The 26,339-nt window shown below is 44.7% G+C and overlaps 1 protein-coding gene across 1 annotated transcript in view; it reads left to right on the top strand.

Moving 5' to 3' along the window:
* LOC135899329 (nose resistant to fluoxetine protein 6-like) overlaps positions 1–25,889 on the top strand; it is a 41,870-nt gene extending 15,981 nt beyond the window's left edge. Inside the window, exons 6-15 of the mRNA XM_065428563.2 lie at positions 1,627–1,806; positions 4,521–4,614; positions 6,611–6,697; positions 14,721–14,886; positions 16,465–16,547; positions 18,220–18,342; positions 18,581–18,701; positions 20,953–21,142; positions 21,866–22,008; positions 24,531–25,889. Coding sequence (XP_065284635.2) covers positions 1,627–1,806; positions 4,521–4,614; positions 6,611–6,697; positions 14,721–14,886; positions 16,465–16,547; positions 18,220–18,342; positions 18,581–18,701; positions 20,953–21,142; positions 21,866–22,008; positions 24,531–24,776 — 1,433 coding nt within the window. The 3' untranslated portion in view covers positions 24,777–25,889. The remainder of the gene's footprint in view (positions 1–1,626; positions 1,807–4,520; positions 4,615–6,610; positions 6,698–14,720; positions 14,887–16,464; positions 16,548–18,219; positions 18,343–18,580; positions 18,702–20,952; positions 21,143–21,865; positions 22,009–24,530) is intronic.
* Positions 25,890–26,339: the final 450 nt, after the last annotated feature.

Here is a 26,339-nt window from a genome sequence, read left to right as displayed (position 1 = left end):
CGTTTTTTATTGATGTGATATGAGGAGATGTTCAAGCACAATTTAAGGCGCCGGCTAATCCTTATTTCTTGAATGGTTCCGTTATACAACATACAGGGTTCAAGATTACATAACAAATAACATTTTCACACAAGCACCAGGACTTATCACGCAACGTTTTCACAGGAAGACAATGACGTAAGAAACACATGAAACATACAATATACAAGGTAAATATCTCCACTGTTATGTCCTTCGTGGTTTTTGCAAATTCTGCTCTAAAACAGTTTTAAGTTTCAGTGCTTGTTGCCCACCCATAGACTGTGTCTCAACCAGTGGCTATAATACCGCTGTACAGACCAACGCAATCACTCGGCATCCGAGGCACGACCTTCGGAACCGAATCGTTCCCAGCACTATTTACTTACAGAGGACGCTGATTTCTTGGAACAGCCTATACCTAGCAGCAGCAATCATGCATACAGTGCTAAATCCAATGAAGATGATGGATTACAGACCGCACCCTAAACGCGTTTGAACCAGCAGATACTTTTTTCTTGCAGTTTTCTCTGCTGCATAGACGTATATTTAAATAAAAGCGTCGAGGCCCTCTTTGTGTAGAAACTGCAGTAATGGATTAGCGAACCACTGGATACGTGACAAACTGCCCATTAAAACGGTTTATTTTGCCATGAGGGAGTGAAGACAGATGTCATCCACAAGAAAGACGGCGAGGTTTACGTGGGCTAGAGCACTCTACTCTGCTACTTTTTACTGCGGAAGAGGGAAGGGGAGTAAAAATATAGGGATGGATGATGATCAGCAGAGTAGAAATGGCGAATGTTTATGTAAATTAGATGGCTTCCTGTACCATCACTGGTCTAGTTTCGTGTCATGCAGAAACTTCAACCGTGCTTTCGGCGTCCGATTTGCAGTTGTATAATCAGGCCATGGGTCGATTGTCACATCAGCTCAAGGACCGTGGGCTCATCTTTTAAGGCGAAAGCTTTAGATCTCTGTTTCGAGGTCGCGTTCTAAGGTACAGAAAATCGGAGCGCTTGTGCCACTGCTAGCGCATTCGTCGTTGTCTTCTTCCACATCACTGCCACATCGATGCCACTAATGCGCCAAAAAAGGCACATTTAATCGGAGCGCCCGCTCCATCACTGGCGCGATCGTCGTCGTTCTCTTCCACATCGCTTCCACGTAGATGCTGCTAATCATGACAAAAAATACCCAACTAATTAATATATAGTGAATTAAGACAACCGAACCTATGACCTTTGCTGTTAATTAGGGCGAAGTTGATACAGGCACATTCACTTCATTTCCAGTTAATTAAAGAACTCGAACCTGCAACCTTTAGCGGGAGTCGAATCCACGGATTTTGGAGTTAATTAGGGCGAAGTTGATTAAGGCACAATTAATTAAGGTAACCTTAATTAAGTCACTCGCACCCACGACCCTTAGTGCGAGAAAACAAGTAATAAAAGGTAACCATGCTTTCGAATGAGAATGTCAAGGCATTTATTGGATATCTCTTGAGCGCGCAGGCTTTCGCCTTCACCCTGTTTGGCGTATGCTAAAGGGACTTTTCTTTTTTGAGATAACCTTTTCCCATGGCACATTTTTTCTTCTTTTTTTCAGAAACATGGCTTAAGTGCGTCACCTCTTTCTCAGCGCTTCACAACACACGTGCTATCTTCACCATAGCACGCCCAAAACACGCTGGTGAATTTGATCTAACCTTCATTCACGGACTGCGGTTCTTCAGCTTGGTATCCATTGTTCTTGGACACAGCTATGGTGTCATGTCTGACGCATGGTGTAAGTAAGACTGTGTTAGTTCTGCTCTTGAACGCATAAGAACGCTTCGTAACGACTGGTAATTGGTCACTTGTGTACACAAAACATTCGAAAACTGGTGCCATGTGTTTTTACCTGCCAGCCCATTTTCCCTCGGTAACACAGTGAACTGAGTAGCCAGTGCTGTTGCAGAAACGCTTGACAATTCGACTCAATACATTGAGCACCGGAAGTCTATCGTTCCCAGCACGTAGGGTATACAGACTCTGCGCAAGAGGTATTTTTGTGAAGGCGTTGCCTGAGGTTACAGTAGGTGGAGCGCTGCTGAATGTTGTAACCAAAATCAGCGCATTGACTATGACGATTTATTTAGAATGAAATGACAGATGTGAAGCTTACCAATAAACTTCGGTGTCCTTGGCGTTCAAAATCTCATGTTGGAATTGTATATAAATAGTTAAATGCACAAATAACTGTATGTCCAATAAATATGTACAATATAAGCAATACGTATATATTCCTGTAGGTCCTAGTTAGCGTAGGTCCTAGTTAGCACGTTAGCGGAACCATGGCAATAACTCTTTATTTAAGACACTAAAAGGGGCGAACATTACGAAAGGAATATCAGCTTCTATGTTCCGAAAGCGGAGTAGCTAGGGGATGAAAAACTATGGGGGTGGCAACCTACCGAATATTTTGCATGGCTATAACATTTTTCCTACAATAATTTTGCACTGTAATAGTTCGCGCTACTTATCCTACTTTAAGGATGTCAACCTGTTTCTGAAAAGTTTAGCAAGCAAAAGAAACGAACTTCCTATTTCTTTACAGCGTTTGAAGCTGTTGTCGCATAGCAGAATGCAATACTGAGAGAAGGAGTGAAACAAAATCCTCACAAATATTCAGTGGCACATTGGTGTACCATGCGAGTAGTCCACAGCACAAAAATACCAAGTTGTTTAAGCACATCGACGAGCGTGAACCTACAGGAACAAATGATTAGCCCACTTCAAAGAGGCGCAAACTTAAGATTGCTGATCGTGCCATGGCATTGAGCTCACGTGCGCGCGACTCAATTTCGGAGGTGGAGCTATGCCATGGCCTCCGTTATCGCACCGGTGCGCCACTATGATCTCTAAGGTCACGGTCTTTCACTTTTACTTTCGAAACTACAACCACGTGCCGTGAGAGATATTTTTTGCCGTGCTATTGTTTATATATATATATATATATATATATATATATATATATATATATATATATATATATATATATATATATATATATATATATATATATATATATATATATATTGAGAGAAAGGGGTCGTGCTGAAACACATTAGTCTGCCTATTCGAAGAGAGTAGCCCCAACCAAAAAGCTATGAAAGTATTTTTTGCCTCAAAAATGTGAAGCATGTTGCATGCTGTTGAGACTAACACATAAATGCGTCTAAGATATCTAGCACCATTTGATATGCCACACCGGAGCGCTATCTTTTGTGATCTAGACCGCGTATCGCTGCAGGTTCCAGAGCTTCCTATTACTTTTAATGGAGCGCTATAAAAATTCCTCTCGGGGCCGTTGTACTTGATGCAAAAAAGTGAGCATTTGCCGCCCTTAAGTGAGGAAAATACTGTACACGAAAGCTTAAACACTGTGGAACTGTGGTTTTGCATTTGGCACTACTAATTTTTGTTCCCCAGTGTCATTCAGTTGCGCTAGTCACGCGGCGAACAGCTGGACTAGCCGGCGCCATTAGGCGCGTGCTCGACAAACCTTGGCTCAAAATGGTTGATGGCAGAGGTCAACGGTGCGTTTTCCGCTATACACGTGCTATCCGACCAGCTAACTGTTGAAAGGGGAAACTACTCGGCACAGAAGGAGGATAGGCGAAAAAAAAACAGCTATTGCTCTCCCTGCACCTACTAGCAACTAACTGTATACTGCTGCCACATGGATGCGCGCTAGACATAGTGATTTTTGTAAAAGACTCTGACGTTGTAACCGCACCGAGTGACACAATATGAATTTGGTATGTTTGTGACTAATAAAAAATTTAACAACGCTGATCCCTTGATTCTTCAGTTGGTCGGATGTGGCGAGTTTCTAAAGATGTTTTAAAACCACCATCACTAATCCTTAAGACAGGAGTTTAATGTGCTATAGGCTAAGCATTTTGCGAAAGACCGAGTGACTATCAGTTTAACACCAGGAAACTCTTCCAGTCCTCCATTCAGTTGTGTGATGACTTGAGCATTTCAGACTGGCGTGGTCAATACGATCTGCAAGACCGCGAGATTCATTCGCTCTAGCGCTGCACTCTTGCAATTACGTGGGTGAAACAGTTGTGCAAATGAAAGACTTGGTTCATTCAAAATATAAAAAAATAGCTCCGAACATATGAAATAATAGTCTTTCAGTTCTCCCTAGAGTACACCAAGCTTTCCGAAGATGCCGTGTCTCCGTTCTTAAGAGCGATGTGTGACGCTGCTTATGTAAACGTGAACCTGTCACTTGACTGCATTATTTTGTGATGACACTTTTTGGTAGCGTGTTATCTATAAGTCTTTGCTTTAGCTGATAATTATAAAATTGGCTTTTGTTTGTTTGATTCGTGAGTTGGGTTGTCTTTCAATTTATGTATTGACAAATTTGTCGTACTTGTCAGATTTTATTCACATTTAGTAGGAGTTAGGAACCTAAAAGTATTTTTCTTTCATGAATCCTTGCAGCTCGCGCACTCAACCTACTAATCTTGAGTGAGCAGGGGATGAGCATCTTCGTGAGGGCAGGATTCGTTCTTGTTGACACGTTCTTCTTCATGAGGTATGTAAATATTTAACAGGCACGTCCTATGTCCCCGTGCGTGGCTCTAAAGGAATGTAGATGCCACTCTTGAATGCGTTCGTACACCTCTTGGCTGCAGTGAACAAGACAGTATAAGTTGTTATTCGGCAATAATTCATTACTGGAGCAAAATGTATCAGCTGGCACCCTATGTATCAGTTGAAATGTCCGGATGTCAGTGTGTCTAGCCCTCCAGGACATCTCAATACTGCATGGGCGGCGTATAACTTCACACGAACGTTGGTGCGTGCGGATGATCGTGTACAAAGTGGGGCGTAATGACTGAAAATAGTGCTGCCGCTAATCTGAAAGTACGCACTAATTAAACAGTGTCTGCAGAATATCTGAGTTAGCTTCCATGGATAATGATTCCTGTTGCTTGCCTAATCAAGTGTCCCCACTGCACAAATACCACCTCTCAAAGTTGTCTTATCAAATTATTACACATCAAAATCAATTGGATAGGTAAAAACTATTTATTTTTTATAATTATTTATTCGTGGTAAACGACCCTTTTCCTGAGCGAAAAGTGCTCCTAGACGAGTTCCATTCGGGACGTAGGCGGTTCTACGTTGGGCTGAGCATGGTTGCAGGTCGGATGAGAAGAAAATTTCGGAAACATGAAGCGGGCATTTAATGCAGCACACTCGCTGACCAGAAGAGGCATCGAAAAACGTAGAACGGAAGCGCACGTAGATGCCGCGTCACCGCTTATAAGAACAATACGAAATAATCAGCCGCTGGAGAGATATCACCATTTTTGGTGGTGCGCGGCGGTAGACTTTCAGTCCAGCTTTCCTTCGCTTCATAGTAAAGTTAGACTCTTTGGGACTTGCGGATCGAAACCGCAACAGCGGACAGAAATGAAAAATTGTGGAGGTGGTTTCACATTGAGTTTCCCAGAAAAATTATTAGAGGGAACTCTGGCGCTGTGTCTACGACAGCTGAAAGCATGGCGGTTCGTCCAGCGTGGGAATGACGATTAGCACACGGATTTGCCGAAACTTCAGCCCTCTGGCTGCCAACGGTTTTATGAATTTGCATATCAATAATTTTCAACAAAATATTGCGTTACAACGGAAACAATTCACCGTGACTATGCATTCACGCTGAGTCCTTACTTCCTTCTGTGTTTAGAAAAGTTGGACTGCTTCGAAACACGGGCCAACAACGGCAGATACAGCGTAATAAATGAAGCCACGAAAACGTCTCAAGCCACGAGCAAATCCATCCACTAACCATCAGGCAAATCAGACAAATCTGTGTACTTACCATCATTTCCATGAAATCTGAACGATCACAGCGTGAAATCACCCTCTAGCGATTCTAATAGGAAACTATATGGCTGGATGACTTTGGCAGCAAGCACCGTACACTGCTCCCCGTCAAGCCACGCTGTGGCGCGTGAGTGCTTTACAGCAGGCGTGTTCTCAAAATCTAGCATACGACACATGGCTTAGGTAATTTATTGAAATTGGGTCAATGGTCCCCAAGGAGGTGCGGATACCTTATAGGGGCTTCGCGAGCTACTCGCTTGAGAACCTTAGCATATAACGTATCAGTTTGAATCTTTGCTAGCCCTATCTAATCATCTCTGCCTGCATACGCTTAGCAATCATGAAAGGTGTTTTTCGACACCGTACCATTACGAACGAAATCACATGGCATTGCCATAGCTGTGGCAGCTCCACCTGGAATCATAAACAGAAAAATGAAACCTCACATCACGTATACTGTGTACGTCTGATGTGAAACTAACTTTGGCATCGAAAAGGAAGTAATATATAGAGATAATGTGAACACCGTCATCTTATGTACACCAAAGGATAAAATTTACGTGGTGGGCGTTGCTCTGAAAAACGAAACTATACAAATACCTAGGCGAGTCGTTAAATAATTGTCTAAACGTCGGTCTTTTATTTTGCCTGTGTGCTTTTGAAGATATAGGCTCACCTTAATATGACTTTTGTTGCAGCGGATTCCTGGTGTGCCTAGCCCTCGAAAAACAAAACAAGAGTGGTTTGCGGGTGTTCATTTTCGCCGTCATTCGAAGGCTTGTAAGGTACGTCGGTTTCTATTTTTCTATTTCTGTTCGATTCGTGCAGAGGGTACGACCATACGTTTCATTCTTTCCCACGACATTAGGGACATGACAGAATGTATGGCGTTACGAGCGGCGTCAAAATAAAAATATTAAAACATTCGTGACTTTTCACTAGAGTCGAACGATAATCGCGGAAAGTTACCAAAAGCTTATGATTATTTTGTGCAGTGTGGTAAACGAGTGAGGACCTATAATTAAAGGGACATTAAAGATAAAAATTATTTCAACTACATCCATAAATTACTTTTCGACAAGGGTTAAAGTCCAATGTAACCGTGCGAAGAGACTTGATAAGCTAAGTAGATGCAAAAAAAAAAACGATATACGGGTGACGGCACCACCTTGAAATTCCTGCACCAACTCGCTGTGACGCCATGGATTTTGATGGTGTCTGTTCAGGCTTAGATTATTTTTTATCGGTAAAAATTGATAAGACTAAGCATGAATTTAGCAAGTTTTAAGAACGCTCACTGAGCCACAGCCTCACAAATGCGACAAACTACATTGAAATCCATGGCGTCCCAGGGACGTACCGGCGCTGGAGTTTCGGCACAAAATTTTAAAAATTGAACTGTGACCTCCGTTTTATCTTCCAGTTAACCAAGTTGTGGCCGCAAAGATCACGAATATCGAGATTACAAAGAATGCTGGATCAGACTGAACTAAATTAGTTTCTCTTTAGCGTCCTTTTAACCTTGTGATAACTTGCGCAAAACCTTGCTTAATATCACATAGGCTACTGATTTCGGTTACGTACGGCACCTACTATTTTCATACGGTGTGGGCCAACCTTGGCTTCTAATTTTAGTGATACAACCCTCACAGTTCATCACTCTACATAATTTTGAGCCAGGGAAGGTACACGGTGCAGCCAACGCTATTATGTCACTTTCGCTAATGGCAGCGTAGTATTCTAACATGGGCGGAGGAAAGGCTGCAAAGGTGCGTGATGCGATATAATTGAAGCTAGAAAAGAGTCGGCTAAACTAGTGAAGAAATCGTGGTATGTGTTAGTGTTTGCATACGCCAAAATGTTTCCCTCGTTCGAAAAGACAACAGGCGCCACAATAACATGCGGCTTCCGGACTCGCATGTTGCGACCTGGAAGCAAGGCGTACGCGTTACAAGAAGCGACGTAAGTTGTAGACGCTTATCGCAAAGGCATGTGCAGGGAACGGAAAGCGAAGAGTACCTGAATAAGTGTGCACTGGTGAAACCCTAAAGGGAATCAAAAACTCTACGCCGAGTGCACCGAGCGCAGGCAGGGTCACCGATGGGGACGACTTTAGCAGAAACGACAGAGAGACTAATGCTATGTTCACACTACGGTCGTAACGCGCGTAACAGCTCTTTTGGCGTATCGAACGTAACGGCTGTAAAAAACGTTACGGCAGTTAAGCCGGCACCTTTGTTCACATTTACTGCTGCTTAAATTACGGCTTTTACAACACGCCAATCAAATTTGGAGCTGCAGAATCGACGTCACCAGCGGTCCAATGTGGCTCCTGCCAACATGCGAGCGCTGGCCGAGATCGAAGAAATTCACGCTCAAAACAAACTTATAGTCGTGTATTCAATCGCCCAAAGACGACGAAGGTGACGCAGAAGGGTTTGGGTGCGACAAGTATTTCTCGACAGGGCCGTGGACGGCGATTTTCACAACCTTTTCGCCAAGCTCCGAGTTGGTGACGCTGCGATGTTTCATAACATCATGCGCATGTCGCCCCAGCAGTTCCGCTTCCTTGAAAACCTAATGAGACCACTCATCGAAGTTCGGAGCACGCATCTGCGGCCATCGATTTCCTCGGCGGATAAACCAGATGAACTGAAAACAGTCTCGCAAGCCGCACTGCAAAAATTTTCACGAACACAGCCAATCGTGCGCACGGACTGGCGGAATGGCACTTCCCGCGCCTGGAGCTGTCTGCAGACAGGAGGACGGAAGTGTCGTCACCGGTTGTTGAAAGCCGAAAGCTTATCGGTCATTGGCTGTGTCGCAACGGTCGTAACATAACAGTCGTAAATGTTGCCGACCCTTTAACACTCTCACCCACGATTTTTGCGAGAATTGCGCACGTTGGTACCTTTACGTTCGCAGTCTGAACTAGACGCATACGCTTGTTGCGCTTCCGCTTACGTATGTTACGAAAAATCGGCGCCTTACGAACGTAGTCTGAACATAGCATAAGCGAACGGTGTGGCTTCATGGGAAGTTAGCTTGCGAAGGCAAATCCTGCGTGACATAATGTTCTCTCCTAGCTTCTTTCCTTCCCCCATGACTGATAAAACAGCTGCAAAAGTGTACGTCAAAGAACAGGTGACTACCGAACAATAAATGAAAATCGAAGTTTATCTCTTGTGAGTGTAGAAATGCTATCACTCAGCAGGAGGTACACTTTGTCGACATTTGCTGCACGCGGTAGTTTACCGCTTGGCGCAAGTAGGCAGGCAATGCGATAACGAGACCAAGCAGTCACCCGAGCATGGCACGTCGAAATAAATTTTTATTGTTTTTAGAGCGAAGCTGTTAAGGGCTAGTTCCCCGAGGATCGTGTCCGTGGGTAGACACAATATCCCGAAATAGTGCAATGCCGAGCCGACCCGGCATGACACACACACACACACACACACACACACACACACACACACACACACACATATATATACATATATATATATATATATATATATATATATATATATATATATATATATATATATATATATATATATATATATATATATATATAGATAGATAGATAGATAGATAGTCGCGATACAGAACAGGACGTGCAGGCAAGAGACGATGGCGAAGTGTTTTTGTTGCTGGGTCACTTTGGCCCCAATATTCTCGGGTGAGCTGACACCTTCAGCATTCTCCTTTCATAAAGAACATTCCGCTTGTCTCCACCTCGCAACATTTTAGAGGAGGTGCGAGGTACCGAAATGAAGCACCGCAGTGGTCGCTGCGTGAGCTCTGACACAATGATCGACAGCCAAAGCGCCACAATGACCGACCACCCACCTCTGGTGCGTGACCTCCATCGTGTTCTCCCATCGGCGAGACCCGGGGACCTTCTATTGCATCGTGGAAACTGGATTTCCTGCTATGAGCGAGTAAGCGAAAATAATTGGTGAAACTCAACGCGAATGCTAGCGAATGTGATATTGTACCTCCGAGACACAGCGCTAGCATGGCACAAGACCCACGAACACTACATAACGAGTTAGGATTCTGCAAGCACAAGTTTCTAGACCTCTTTGGGAAGCCCTTCGGACGTCAGCTGGCAGTGAAGAAGGAGCTATCGATCCATGTTCAAACGTCGACAGACTATTACGTGGCATATATTCAAGATGTCCTCGCGCTCTGTCATAAAGTTGACAAAGACATGAACGAGACCGACAAGATTGGCCACATCCTGAAGGGCATAGCAGATGACGCATTCAACCTGCTCATCTGCAAGTACTATGACTCGGTGTACGCGATCATCAAAGAATGCCGCAATTTGGAAGTGATGAAGAGTTGCTGCATTACGCAGCAGTTCAACAGGCTACCAAATACAGCTTCGACGTCTTCATGTGAGGAACAGCCACGTGAACTTCCTCTGTCTGGAAAAGAAAATTTGACGTGGTTAATTGGTCGCGGGCTCGAGGCCATGTCTCCCGCCGTTCGTCGTCCGCAGTGCCCAGACAATGAATGTTCTGTTTCGCATATACATGCTGTTGTGAGACAAGAGATTGCAAATTTAGGCCTCCTGTCTATCTGCCCCATTCGTAATGCAGCTGTCAGACAGGACCAGCGCTTCCCAACAACTGCTTCCCCATTTTCAGCGGTTCCAACTGGCCGTCGTAACCCGGCCGACTGGAGAACACCGGACGATAGGCCGATTTGATTAAATTGCTCGCGTGTTGGCCTTATCGTTCATAATTGCCGCCGTCGTTGGTCATCGCTCCCTAGGTGGAGCTTTCTGTTCGACCATCCAAATCAAAGTACTCCCCGTTTCTCTGCACGTTCCCGTTCTTCATTTCAGAATACCGATAACGCACCTACAACCTTCCGAACCAACCGGTCACCATCGCCCCTACGTCCTCGGTCGCGTTCGCCATAGGCCCACCACTCTTCTTCCCCCGCGTTCGTGCCACAGGAAAACTAGTCGGTGCAGCTCCCGGATGTGACGCTGCATCACCGATGCGACCTGCAGATCCTCTGATGATATTGCCTACCCTTGGAAGTATATTGGACGTTGAGGTGGATGGAGTCCCAGTCAAGTCTTTCGTTGACACCATCGCGCATATGTCTGTAATGAGTGCCATCCTCCGCAGAAAATTCAGAAAGGTCCTCACACCTGCCATACCGTGCGCAGTACGCGCTTCCGACGGCACTACGCTACCGGTTGTTGGCATGTGTATAGCATGAGTAACGATTGTCGGCCATCAAACTACCGTCTTATTTATTATGCTAGAGTGCTATCCACATGACATGATTTTGGGGCTAGACTTTCTTTCGACCCATTCTGCCTTAATAGACTGTGCTACAGGTGTCGCGCAGTTCCATTTTCCGTCTGACAGCTATTTTGTTTCTGATGCACATCATCCGTCCTTGTGTTCTGCCCAATTCACCCGGTTGCCGCCTCAAGCCGCTACTTCTGAATTTTTTAACACTTGACCACATGATTCTGATGGCGTCTACATAGTCTCTCGGCTTGTCGACGTCATTCTACAGCATGGCGTCGCGCTCCCAAATACCATCGTCACCATTGTCGATAATTATACTTGATTTCCTGTTTTCAACTTTGGGTCTGCTGGACATGTTCTTCCCGGTAACATGACAGTGGTTCGTCTGACACCTGCGCACAAGTAACAGATGTCATAATTCGCGCCCACTATTTCTGCCTCTGTCAGCCCTATCCTAGCGTGTCCATGTTCGACTTCGTCGCCCTTCCCCGACATCGATAAAAGGATCTCTACCAACCTCTCTCCAGCTCAAACTGAAGACATTCAGACGCGTTCTGCTTAGTTACCACGATATTTTTTTTATTTCAATGACCACCCGCTCGGCTAGACAGCCGTAATCACTCATCGGATTCACACCGGCGATGCAACTCCCATCCATCGACACCCCTAACACATGTCTGTTGCAGAGCGCATCATCATTCAAAGAGAAGTAACGAAGATGCTGAAGAAGAACACCATCGAGCCTTCCGCTAGTCCATGGGCTTCGTCAGTTGTTCTGGTCAAGCAAAAAAACCAACACTTGAGATCATGTATTGATTATCGCTGTCTGGACAAGACTACCAAAAAAGACGTGTATGCATTGCCTCGTATCGAGGATGCACTTGACTGTCTACATGGGGCGAAATATTTTTCATCGATTGACCTCCACTCGAGTTACTGCCGGATCGCTGTTGATGAGATGGATCGCAAGAAGACAGCCTTTATTACGTCTGATGGGCTTTTTCAATTCAGAGTCATGCCCTTCGGCCTTAGCAATGCCTCAGCGACGTTCGTGACATAGATGGACACCTTTCTCTTAGGCTGGAAGTGGCCCATCTCTCTGTTATCTCGACGACGTAATCCTTTTTGTTTCAACCTTTGAAACACACATTGAGCATCTCGCGACTACCCTTGCAATGTTTCGTGCTGCGAAACTTCAGCTCAACTGGTCGAAGTATCACTTCGGTCATCGTTAAAGAAACGTTCTCGGGCACCTTGTAAACGCCAATGGAATTCAACATGATCCGGTCAAAGTTCGAGCCGAGCAAGACTTTCCTGTGCCGTGCCCAGCTAAGGATGTTCGCAGCTTCATATGCTTATTCTCGTATATTCGTGGCTTTGTCAAAATTTTGCTGACATTGCTTGCCCTTTCAGCGAGCTTTTAAAGAACGACGTTGCCTTCTCGTGGGGACAGCTACAGCCCGAAGCCTTCACAGCACTCATCAGACTCTTGACGAACTAGCTCGCCAATTTTGGCCCATTTTGACCCTTCAGCACCCACTGAAATCCGTATAGTTGCTAGGGGTCACTGCATCGGCGCTATTATTGCCCAGATTAAGCGTGGTCAAGAGTGCGTTAACGCTTACGCAAATTGTCTTCTGTCCACGGCCGACCGCAACTATTCTATCACGGTACGAGAGTATCTAGCACTGGTTTGCACCCTAGCGAAGTTTGGCCCACACTTATTTGGTCGCCATTTCCGCGTAATTACCTGCCACCACACGCTCTGCTGGCTCTCCTCGTTGAAGGACCCTACAGGGCCTCTTGAGCGTTGGACATTGGGCTTTCAAGAGTAGACTTTCTGTGTAGTGCACAAATCCGGCCGTTTAGGTCAGGGCACCGACTGCTAGTCCCGCCACCCTGTTGACCCACCGGAAGCCACAGACTTCGAATCCGACTCCAGCGTTATATACATCTCAGTCTTCCTCAACATTGGCGATGAACAGCGCCATGATTCCTTTCGGCGAACCATCATGGATCGGTTAAGCTCGCCAACTCCTGATCCTGCCGTTCGTCTCTTCTGTATTTCCGACGGAGTCTTGTACAAACGCAACTTGCGCCCTCATGGTGCTGACCTACTGCTGGCCGTACCGAAGCACCTTCAACGCACCGTGCTTCAACAGCTTCATGACGCGCCCACAGCTGGGCATATCAGTGTTACTCGCACCTTTGACTGAGTCCGGCGCCGTTTCTTCTGGTCCGACCTCTACGGCTCTGGGCGCCGGTATGTGACTGCTTGCGACCTGTGCCAACGCCGGAAGCCCACTCCCAGGCTCCAGCTGGGCTTTTACACCCCATCAATATTCCCTCAGAGCTTTTCTTTCACGTAGGACTCGACCTACTTGGCCCTTTCCCTTTCTCAACTAAGGGCTACAAATGGGTTGCGGTTGCAACCGATTGCGCGCCGCGCCGCGCCATTACGGGAGCTCGGCCTACAAGTTGTGCAACTGACGACGCGAATTTCCTCCTGCACAACGTCATCCTGCACCACGGTGCTCCACGTCAGCTCCTCACGGATCACGGACGTTACTTATATCCTCCACCTATGGTCCACCATAGTCCGCCTCCACCTATGATATCCTCCACCTATGGTCTACTGAGCATCAAGTAGCCACTGCTCAGCATCCACAGACTAACGGTCTCAGAGAGCGACTGAACAGAACGCTTACCGACATGCTAGCTATATACCTTTCTCCAGACAACCAGGACTGGAACGTCGCTCTGCCATATGTCACATTCGCGTACAATTCGTCCCGCCATGACACTGCAGGTTACTCACCGTTTTATCTACTGTTTGGCCATGATCCAGTTTTGCCCTTGGACACTGTGCTTCCACAAGTCAAACAGTCGCACACCGCTTATGCCCGCGATGCAATTTCTGTGGCAGCACAGGCACGTGAAATTGCCCGCGCTCGCCTCACTGATTCCCAGGCTTACCAGAAAACCCATTACGATACGGTCCATAGGGAAGTACGGCATTTACCTGGCTCCCCTGTGCTCCTGTGGTCACCATCTCATCGTGTGGGCCTATAGGAAAAACTTCTGTCGCGATATTCAGGTCCCTACCGAATCCTGCAGCAGCTTTCGGATGTGACGTATGAGATTGCTGCCGAAGAGCTAGGTCCGTCGTCCGTACAGCCAAGAACCGGTGCTGTTCATATCTCCCGTTTAAAGACCTATGGGCGTGCCTTTGCCGGACCATAATCGTTTGCGCCGTGTCGGCGCTCGAACCCCCGCGGCGTAGTGTGGAGAAGCAGAACAGGACGTGCAGACAAGAGATGATGATGAAGTGTTGTTGCTGGGGTGCTTCGGCCACCAACGTTCTAGTGCGAGCTGGTGCCTTCAGTGTTCGCCTTACATAAACATCTGTGCTTGCCTCCGCCTCGCAGCAATATATATATATATATATATATATATATATATATATATATATATATATATATATAAAGAGTGCCGTTTAAATCACATATTTTTATTTCTTCAACAGGATCACTATTCCCCTTTTCTTCATCGTTATGTGCATATCTGTGCTTCCGCTGATACTCACGGGCCCCGGAACCAAGAACTTCTTTGAAAAAATGGACGAAGAAGTACGCAACCACTGGTGGCATTGGCTGCTCCAAATCAGAAACTTTTACTACGTGGGACTGAAGGTAAATAGCTGCGGATGCTGTGTTGACCATCTTCTGTTAAGATTTAGAACTATTAAGGGAATTTCTATGAAATTCGCATTCTTTAAGGCATATGCAGTTCAATAAAGCCCTTTGAGACTACCTAATAAAGGCACAAATTGGCTGCGCACCACAGGGCACGTCTAGTAAATGGAGTATGCTGTGGTAATGTCAGTTTTGAACAGTCTTATGCAGTGACCAAGCAGTGCACAACGCATGTTCAGGTTTGGTACTGCGCAGGAGGAGGAATGCTAGCATGAGGCGAATATGCACGTGCGCGTCACTGCAATTAGCAAAAAAGCTATCGGTTCCTTCTTGCCACCGAGCTGGCGGTTCTTTTTAACAGTATGCTAATCAAATTGCTACTGAATGTCCTGTGGAGGCTTTGGTTTTTTTATCATGACCTATTTTCGACATACCATAGTAAAAATAATGGAAGCTACATAAAAGTAGGCACATCAATTTTACGGTGACTCCTCGTTTACTATATAGTGCGGGAATCATTGGTCCGGTGTTTTTCACGAAACGGAGCCCACAGGGGAATAACATTTGCGCGTCGCTCAAGTTTTGGTGTTCAGGTGTGCGAACGTAGGAGTGCAGAAGTTTGGCGCCGTTTTTCCTCCAGCATAAGGCACTGTGCTGGACACGCGCTATAGCGCCGTCTTTCCGCTTCCACCTTGCCACCAGACTAAGGACTCTAATAAAATTTATCACAAAAACGCTTTACTTAGAGACTTCTTTCAAGCGTGGTTCCAAAGTTCTACACCTGCAGATGGGACATACTTTGCTTAATTTTTCAGCGTGAATCGTTCGTCAAATTTGAAGTGCGCTCAATAAACCAGGCAGATAAAAAGAAATTCAGCATTCTTGTGGCTTTCAAGTCCAAAATAACCATATGGCCTATGTAAAAGATCCCGCGCAAAATTCTGAGACCTAAGGCTGTTGCTCCTACCAGAAACGAGCAACACAGTTTTTGATGTTAATATCGTTCTTTATATTCAACGCATACCAGATGTAATATATAAATTAATATAACATATAAACCAGATATAAAGCTTCAACGTAAGAGCTACCTGTTTTACGAGCATGAAAACAGGGTACCATCTTGAGTGATACCTGACTAGCTCTTTTTTCTGTCATAGACAATGTTGTGCGCTTAACGGAAGCATAGCACAAACGTTAGAGGCGTAGTCAGGTTAGGGGTTAGATAATTACCAATAACCTCATTTCCAGTTTCCATACGAAGGCGATCCTAAGAACGGCGAACGATTTAGTCGCGAGCATGTCTTCCAAAATTAACTTCAACGATATCGGACCAAAATGGCCTTTTATGTTTGTTGCCTCCAACGAATGTATGCGTGAGCATGAAATGGTACGCTTGCGTTTACAACTACAAATTCCGCCTAGTAGAGGCATTGAGCTAGTAGCTTCTTTAGAACTATGATCTCCTGCCACAATCTCGTACCTTGAGGGAAAAAAATCGCAGTCAAGAAATTATGCATATGTGTAGTTAAGCGCAGTATATTTACCAAAATATTTCCTTCTATATTTCCATTGCAGACGGTCCTGCCACACGTGTGGTACCTGTCCATGGACTTTCAGTTCTTCGTTGTAACCGTTCCTCTGTTTATGATGCTAAAGAAGTAAGTATGTCTTAACGAGTTCTTTGAAGTGTAGCCTGCCTCTGATCCATCCGTAGGATAAAAGCAATGGAGCATGTTACACTCCTGTAACAAGTGAAGGCAAAACCTACTGCCCCCATGGTGTTGCATAAAGTTATTCGATCGGAGGTGTCAGACTTCTTGCCGCAATGTCAAGTAAACGCATGGCGATGTAGGTCGACCTCCACAACGACACATGCGAGCACCTAATGTACTACCTAAAGGTTCTTTCTTTCTTTCTTTCTTTCTTACTTTCTTTCTTTCTTTCTTTCTTTCTTTCTTTCTTTCTTTCTTACATTATTTCTATCTTTCATTCTTTCTTTTGTTCTTTCCTTCTTTGTTCGTTTTTTCTTCGTTCTTTCGTTCCTCTTTCGTTCCTTCTTTCACCTTTTCTTTCTTTCCTCCGCTCTTTCTTTTCTTCAATCATAATCGGGCTTTGCATCTTTGCTTGCTTACGCAAGTATGCGCCATTCCTGATGAAGATATTTTTTGCATCACTGATTTTTTGCATCACCGGACTAGACGCTGCTTATTTCGGGTACGAACCACTGCAACACGCCACTTAAGGCTTTCACCTTAATGAATGTTGCGGCTGTAATGTTTTGGGGCCAAACGTGACCCCGCCCCCCTCCGTTTTACTTTTTAAAAGCATTTACTTGCTAGCAAGTTGTTTTCTTTTCACAATGCAGCAAATTACGTTTAAGATAGTACGTAAGATATGTTGTGATGAATATTGTGTATAATGAAATATACTCCTTAGAAAAGGTTGAGTTTGCTGCATGTGTCTTCTTGCGCGCGTGTACAGGTATGTAGTTGGGGTTAACTGGGGTGTAGCTCGAGAAGCTGGATGCAGCATACTTCCGGCTACTCCCCTATTTCGCTTGTCGGTCAAAATTTAGTTTAAAAATGAGAAGGAACAATAAAAGTAAAACTAATATAAAGATACAAAAGCAGCACACTCATGCACGAACAAGCCCTAAAACATATTGCAGTAGAGAGAGGAGATGAGAAATAAAGGCGAGTTGGCTGTACCTAAAATGTTTCCTGATATTTTGAGCACATATCTATAGTAATAAAGCAGTGTTGCATTACAGTGAAAGATGTCATTTCAAAGCCAGTAAATTACCGTGGTCTAAGTAAGCGTCTGACGTAACCTCAACCAGAATTTATGAAAGGAAGAGCCGTGCACAGTAGGTTGATGTTACCGACAACATATTGTTGGAAGTCGTTATCAGTTACTCAGAATGTTGCTGTGTATATAGTTAACTAATTAAAAGAGTTAAAGGTGCAAGATTTAGGTGGTCCTTCTAGGAAAATTTATCTGGAAAAGTTGCAGAGTATGCTCAAAAGCACATTATAAAGTATAATACCGTATATTATGCATAATGGTATTTTCTTGTTATTTTTTTTCGCATTGTGAAAATTGCGGGAAGATATAAAAAATTGCTGTCACTACAAGCTTACGCACGTAGAATACTTAGAATAGACGTCACTCGAAAGTGACGTCTATGCGCTTGTTTCATCATGCATTATCAAGTGCATAGCCAACTGCAGCCTCTGACAGGCTGAAGTGTAAATTATATCAACCATGTCGCAAGCTATACACGATGTATTTATGCAACACACACATATGTAATTTGGACTCATTTTCCAGCCGCAAGCCCGTGGCAATTGGAGTCTTCGCCTTCATCTCGCTGTTTGGGTGCTGTGTTGCTGCCTGGCAAGTCATTCGATGGGACACTGCCCCGTTCATGGTGTTCCTTGCGCCTCGGCTGGCGTGAGTACCTTGCATGGCGAGATGTGCTTAAATTGCCCGTCTCTTTATGATTTTCAATTGTACATCGTTCTTGCTCTTACGCGAGCAATTAATATTATGTCAGAGTTGTAACTGTATATATGCAGGGAACGTGGCGCCATTTGCAGGGGCATACTTTTTTTCAATAGTCATGGCCTGTCCAGATTTCTCTGAGATTTAAAATACTCATTCTTTTTGCTTTCCTTCTTTTTCTCTGCAGCACTGTTGGTGACACCGTGAACAAGTATTATATCCTTCCACCCTACCACGCGGTCTGCTATTTCACCGGTTGCATTGTATACCTTGCTGCTGACAACTTCAGGCAGCGTAAAGTGTCCAAGGTGAGCGAAACCTCATTCATCACCCTAACATGATTCTGTCTATACATTTCGCGCTGTTGCCCATCCTGGCTTTATTGCCCCGGCCTCCGGTAGGCGAGCGTGGAACACCTACTGTTGACCTCCCCACAGTCATCAGATCTGCCCACAGCGCTAATTCCTCTCCAATGCACTAGCGGGCGCATCTGGCTTCGATGGCTCACGCACAACAGTTTGCTATGGCCCGCCTAGTGAAGGAGTATCTTTAGGTTCTTAATCTGACATTGAATTAAGTCGTTTCTTTCTCTCTACTGTCTATGGCGCTTAACACACCTCATTAGTCCAACCTGCGGCTTTTTTACAAGAACTCGCTGACTTCCTCAATGAGCCCGTTTAGCCTAAACGTCACATCGTGATTGGCTAAGCCCCGCTATACAAGCTGAAGTTCATGATTGAGAATAACAAATATTTTTACGGCGTACCTCAGCTATAATAAAGTAATGGCCTGGTCATTGTCGTTAACTTGTTAACGACTATTAGGCTTTAAGCTCTCGTTTTGCTCATAGTTTTGATTTTCTATCTCCCGCCTTCCCCATGTTTTCCCTTTAATGATTACTGTTATATATACCGATAGTTTGCATAAGAAACTAGAAATTGCTTACATTGGTAAATTGTCTTCCCGCATAAAAAAATGTCCCCAATTAACAAAATTAAGTATCGTGAAATTCGTTTCCTGTACACTTTAGCGAAGTGACAAGCGTGTATACGTGGCGTCTGGTATATGTGAAGAATTGCATGGGATATATCGTAGGTTTGAACAATTACTCGGCTATGAAAAGAAGAGTGTGTAGAAAGATCGTTTGAAAAAAATTACCGACGATTACGTTACTTCCTAACGCGAAATTTGAGCGCAGCAAATAAGCTGTTTCACCTTTTCGATAGATTGAGGCAAAGAAATCGAGCAACACATGTATGCGCTATCACAGAATTTTTTTTTTATTTTTCACACGTATTCCTTTAACAAAGACTCCACTAACAGTTCTTGACAGTCATGAAGGAAGCTTTGTGGTCGGAGAAATAGGCTGATATATGTTCGACTTGGTACACCAATGCTTGATTCTCAAAGACGAGATCTATACAAGTGCCTCGCGAGGTTGTCACAGCCGTGGGACACGTTACGAGCGAGAGGAACGGGATGTTCTCCCGCATTCTCCCACAACCCGAGACTCGCAGGAAGAGGGGGGAGGGGGGCGGCGTGTACACCCAGCGGCAAACGATGGGGGCAGAAGCGCGCGCAGCAAGCGGACAACACGATAAAAGGAGGAGGGAAGAGATAACAGCGACTGACTGATGCCGCTGACGCCGATAGTGACTCAACCCCTATCCGCCACACAAGAACAGGGGGGGGGGGGGGGGGACCCTTTCGTCCTCTTTCTGCATGGCGGCGACGGTGTTCTATGCAGTCACGTTATCTTGAATCTCTAGCGGCGTCAGCGGCATCCAGCGGTATCAGTCGGTCGCTGCTAGCGCTGGGGGGATGAAAGGGGGGCGGAGCTGGTTACGAGGCCGACGACAACGCCGACGCGAAACCCAGGAACGGACGCCAAAGAGCTGCGCTCTAAAAGACTCGAGTACAATGGTGTGGCTCAATAGGGACATCAAACACCCGAGAGCGCCCGAGAGCTCTTCGCAAACGCCGATGCTAAGGTGTGTGTTGTGGTGGGAATCAAGTTTTTTTTGGGGGGGTGGGGGGGTGGGGGGGGGCAGCGCGACGTGTGTCATCGTTGGGGTAGATCTCGAGGTGTATTTAACTTCTCTGAGCTTATGTAAGAATTGGAGGCTCATCACTATACTGCCCGCCGAAACTGAATCAAAGGAACAGAAGTGACGCAAGGTCGCGAGTGTTTTTTTTTATTTCTTCATATTGTACCTGGCATGCACTGTTTTCAAAACCGCTGGGTGGAGTGAGTGAGTGAGTGAAAAAAATTTATTTCGAATCAGAACGATTCGCGTCCGGCGAGTTAGTGGGCTGGGGCACCCGCCGAGGTTACGGCCAAGAGTTCTTGCCTCTCGGTGGCTTCCTTGGCCCGCTGGACTGCACAGAGTTGGTCTTCCAGGTGCAGCACCTGAAAAAATATATTTAAAAAGCGTTCACTATAGAGAGAGTGCTTAGACATGCAAATGTACTCATTTCCGTAGACAACGACATCTGAGACAGCCTTGCCATTTTCTAATCTGTTTACTAAAATTAGGTCTCTTCGTCTTTTGTGCACAGGTGGTTCAAATCACATGCTGGGTTGTATCCTTCGGTGCCGGCATATGCTGCATGTTCATAAAGTGCGTATGGTACACTGGTGATACGCCGACCTCAGCCCTTGGCAAAATGGCCACAGCATTCTTCGACCGCATCATGTGGTCGATGTTTATTGGATGGATCACGTTGGCCTGCATTTCGGGACGTGGAGGTGCGTTGTTCTGCATTTTCGTTGTTCTAGCAAACGAGTAACCGTCAGGATCCTGGACTGGGATTGACGGGTGCTAGAATATCATCGCTATTTTTCGCAGTGTATTCTCTTGCTCCTTCCCACATAAAAGAAGGGAAAAAAACTGAGGCAGTCATTGTGATAATATAAATTTAGGCCTTGCTCCTTCCCACTCAAAAGAAGGGAAAAAAACTGAGACATTCATTGTGATAATATAAATTTAGGCCTGTTGGGCGGCAATTACAAACCACTGAATTCAAGCGCCGAAGCTACAGGGCCGTGTCGCATGATCGCTACGTGCGTGACTGTACCGATATTTCATTCCGTGTCACTGCCCACCAACTATAGCGCGGGACTTTATTGCAGCTTGAAAGAGTAAATAAATTTGCTGCAGAAAGCTGTGTATACAATTCACTCCACAAGCGGTGAAGGAGACGATGAATCCTTGTAAGCCCAACAATACATTTTCTATAGGTCTCACGTGCGGCACGGGACATAATTCGTGCGCCCCTTAGTTATGCTTGTACATCGCATTTTTCGAATTTCGACCTTCAGTATGTCTTTTTTTTGTCGTAATTATGAAAAAAAAAAGATCCTGTGCACAGGCTGCACGTTCTCTTGTGTCATAATGCGAGCATTTGAAAGCACATCACTGAATGTGCAGCGTACTTCTTTTTTTTTTATATGTCAACTCACTGGTCGCAGGCTTTGTGTCCAAGTTCCTGTCGTGGCCTCCCTTCGTACCGTTGAGTCGCCTATCCTTTGCTGTTTACCTCATACACTTCCCTTTCATCGACATCATGCTTCATGCATCGAGGGAGCGCCTCTACTACTCCAACTTCAATCAGGTAAACAGCTCGCGTGACCACTCATCTCGCCTTTGCTTGAAACCCTTATTCGAGATGTTGGTACATTGAGGACAGAAAAAGAAGTTTCCAACACCAAAAAATTCCTATTACCCAGAGCCCAGATAGCCTTCACCGATATCGCCGGTAGGCTTCAAGAAAAAATAACATTCTATTCGAAACTACAGAAAGACCTACTCTTTTCAACACAATGATGTTGTTCTAAACAAAAAAAAAAGAAAATGATCTCTAACATGAACCTTCAGCAACAATAAAGCGCTCCTATAGTTCTTTATTAAGGGAATCGGATGTCTGAACAATGCTTTCAAAGTAAATATGTGTGTACGTTAGAACCAAAATGGAATAAAACATTTAATATATTGAAAGGTGCTCATCAACTTACTCATATATTTATTATATTGTATATTCTATTGTATTTATTGGTGATGTCTTTAATATTGGGTTTTTTGACCTTCGTGTGTACTCTTGATAGCATCTGTATTGCGCTATTGCGCTATTGCGTAGTCCTACATTACGCCACAGCGCTCGTCTGCCTTCCGGTCGTCGCTTTAGAGCAAGCGAGAAAGATAATTTTTCTACTGACACATTTGTCGTTGAAATCGGAAGCTAGTTTTGTTTGAAATGTTAGGTTTAACTGAATCTCTTGCTGTTTTTAGTGATGCTTCATACTTCATGCTGCGGGAATTAAGGATATCAATGCTACACAGTACGTCATCGTACAGCCGTGAATACTAGCAAAGCTCACCTCTCTATTCAAAATGGACTATCGTGAAACTAACAGTAAAGGAACGCATTTATAGATTCATGAGAACGCTTCTGAAATGTAAGGAAAAATACTGCCTTCCCGCGTTGAACAGCAGCATAACATGCAAATGTTTATTGTTTTTTTACATAACTATTGAGTTCTACAGGAATGATAGCTGTTCTAAGTTGCATTGCATTTTGTTTCCTGCACACACTCCTACGTCTACACTTCTGCCATTGTGCAGCCGGAGGCCTTTCTCGCTTTTAAATTTTCCTAGTCATGAACTGTGATTCATGCGGTGACTGTTTGGAAAATTATAGAGTCACGGCGCGAATACCGGCAACTGATAAAGAAGCATGAAGTATACGACAGCAACGCTGGGCATAAATAGGTTGTGTTCAACAGATGGGAATAACACTTGTAATGGCGTACGTACTGAGAAAAGTTGCTTAAAAGAACTTGAAGATTTTAAAGTTATTTTAGTGTAGCTTTCTTGTTCCCTGGACATCTTCCACGCATTATCGCTATTTATTGAACGCCACAGGCTCAAGCCCAGCGTTGTCCTCATCCGCTTCATGCATCTTTGTCTCTCTTTGCAGTCTACTTGCCATACATTCAGGATCATGAGCAAGTAGACCACTTTCAAGCTTTTGTCTGGAAAGGGTTCCTTATGTATCCAGAATGGGTAGCACCTGTTATCAGGTTCGAGTACTCAACCAAATAGGTCATTTAATTTGCTGATTTTGGTCAATAGTATAGGCATGTCCCTATTAATTAACATGCTTAGGACTTTCATATTTATTTATTAGATACGTGTACTGCAGGAAGAAAAGACTTAAGCTTGTTTCGACATCTAGACACATAGATTGCAACAATTATTCTAGTTATATCACGAAGTTATTTGTGGTGTTTAGTTCACGTAATATATTCTGGTGAGGATTGCACACAGGGGAGCGTCGCGTTCAAGGCTTGCCTTTCAGCGTTCATAACTGGCAGTCATAACCAACGAACAGTTCTGTGGGCTAGCATAAAACATTTTATGCAAGAACAAATATTTTTCTGAAGTGGCAATGATATATAAATAGTCATTCTGGGTTTCCCCTTTTCGCGCAGATAAATTTAACATGATCGCTCCCTTGCACGGAAGGAAGGCAAAAGAAAAACATATTTGAAGATATTTGCCAGCGAAGTCAACATGATACGGAAAACAAAACGAGCGTCGTGCAAGCTGAAACTGATAAGCACTAATGTAAATGTGCATATAAACAGAAAATAATGGAGTACCCAGGAAAAAAAGCTCTTTAAAAGAATTGTTAACCTGAGGGATTCGGAACATACCTATAGAAGCAACGCGCAAAGAACATGACACAAAAGACAGGGGTCAAAGGTGCATCATGTCACATTTGACGTCTGGGAACTGACAAGCCAGCCGTCAATTGTCAGCCAACGCTTGTGTTTTATTTCGTATCCTGGCATGTCAGTCTTCAGATGTGAGTTGTCAGACAGCACTCACCTTGTATTCCTTGCCTTTGTGTCATGTTCCTCGTTCTCTGCATCAATGCACTAATGTCCTCATATCGATGCAGCGTGATATTTCAAATATGATGCATTTTTCATATAATGCAGCGAGACATTTCACATAATGTCAGCGATTTTTTGAAGACTGCAGCGTCGGGCTTGTGATGCTCAACGTGTGAGTGTGAACTTCTAATCGACCTATCTGCTCTTTCTGCCTCTCCCCATTTCTGTGCATGAGCAGGTGACGCTGTTCTTCGCGGTATTCCTGTGGAGCTACATTCTCGCCTACATCATGTATCTGGTGTGTGAGGGCCCCACGGCTAATCTGGACAAGCTGGCCTTTAGTTCCGTCGCCCGACCACGAAACGAGAACGAGGCATCCACGACGGTCCAGAAGGCCAGCAACGGGACACGGGAAGTGGGCTTCGAAATTCCGCACATCGTGTTAGACGACGACGGGAAGAAAGTTGGCAACGGCACACACTGACACGCCGACGCCGCGAAGCTCAGAGTTGGATGCCGTGAACTTCAATTTGTGAACATTGCGTTGGTGGTCACGGATTCCGGAACTATTGTGGTGGCGTGTTTGTGTTGGATAGTTTGGTGGTGCAAAGGACCGTGCAAAACGTACCATCCAGCGTGAAAACATCGGATAACTCCAATGAAAAGGTTCTTCTGCGAAGCGTCCTTTCAGCAGCAGAGCAACACCCATCTCGTGGAGCGCCCACCCGGAACCTCCTTCTCGCTCTACGAAGGCCATTTGTCTTTGGGACGGGAGGGCTACGTGAAGTCGTAACTAGCTTACATGCAGACAGCAGTTGCCAAAAAAAAATAAAGGCTTACAGATGGCGTTGTCAAGAATGGCAACGCCTTTGATTCGACAGGGGCTCCGACGGTGCAGGACTAGCTGCGTTGCTGCCCACCCACTATACGGCACTACTGCTTATGGTTCTAGTGAATGTGAACAGTGTGCTCTCGATGTGTGAACTGGCTGTGTGAACTCGGTGCGCGAATTCGAGTTGTCTGAACGAATATTTCGTGTAGTGCTGAGCGCACCGCAGTCTGCAGTCATGGGCGAACTTTTTTTCGCCTGTAAAGCCTAGATTATTACTCAGATACACTGTCCTGTGGCTTCGTACGCCAAGCACACCCAGGAACAATTCCAGCAGTTACTCAACACACTTTGACGGTGTTCTTGTGTTAAGAGATGTCCTACGCCTGTTTTGTGAACCTTCAGTAACCCAGGGATTTTTCTTTTCCAATAATGAATGTCTATATTCTTCATACATGCATTGTGACAATGCAGCGTCCTTTGCCTACAACGCGGCTATAGCCGCCGAATTGAGGTGTCATTAAGCTGGTGGTAGAGAAACGCACTGGCTTGCTGTGCCTTTTCCAGAGAGCGATATGGTAGTAAAAATGCAATTGCTGATTCGTTTTCGAAGTGAATGTGTTTATAGGTCAGAAACATTCTGTCTATTCCTTATGCCAGAATCGCGTGTGTCAATTGTTTGTGGCAGACAACACCAAAGCCATTTCTAAAACACCCTTGATATTAAACCGTTCATCATTTTGTGTCAATTTTAGCCATCTTTCTCTTTTCCCTTAAACATCTCATCATTCTTAGCACAGTTCTACCTCGATTTTTCCAATTTTTCTGAGCATAGGTAGAGTATTGAAATATTAGACTAAGTCCTGAACAATATCCTTTGCTGGTTTCCTCAATTTTTCTGTAAAACATGTATATTTAAGACATTACATTAGACACCACAATATTAAGATCTGCCTTTCCTTCCCATGGCTAATTTAGAACTGAGCATTTAACTTTATTCGTGATCTTAATGGCCAAAAAATGTTTTCTTTTTGTTGCACTGTATATATGGCATGTTGAACAAATAAATTGCGAGAAAGATTTACTGCTTTCACAACCGCGTGCTTATTTGTAATCTGTATATGAAAGCAAGAAGAATGAGCGCTAAAAGGACGCAGAAGGTGTATAATAATTGATCTATACCAGTAAATTATGCTTTAATATTAGCAAAAGGCTCGC

This window comes from Dermacentor albipictus, chromosome 1 (assembly GCF_038994185.2).
Source record: "Dermacentor albipictus isolate Rhodes 1998 colony chromosome 1, USDA_Dalb.pri_finalv2, whole genome shotgun sequence".
In the NCBI taxonomy this organism is placed as follows: Eukaryota; Metazoa; Arthropoda; class Arachnida; order Ixodida; family Ixodidae; genus Dermacentor; species Dermacentor albipictus.
This window is presented reverse-complemented; position numbering and strand designations above follow the sequence as displayed.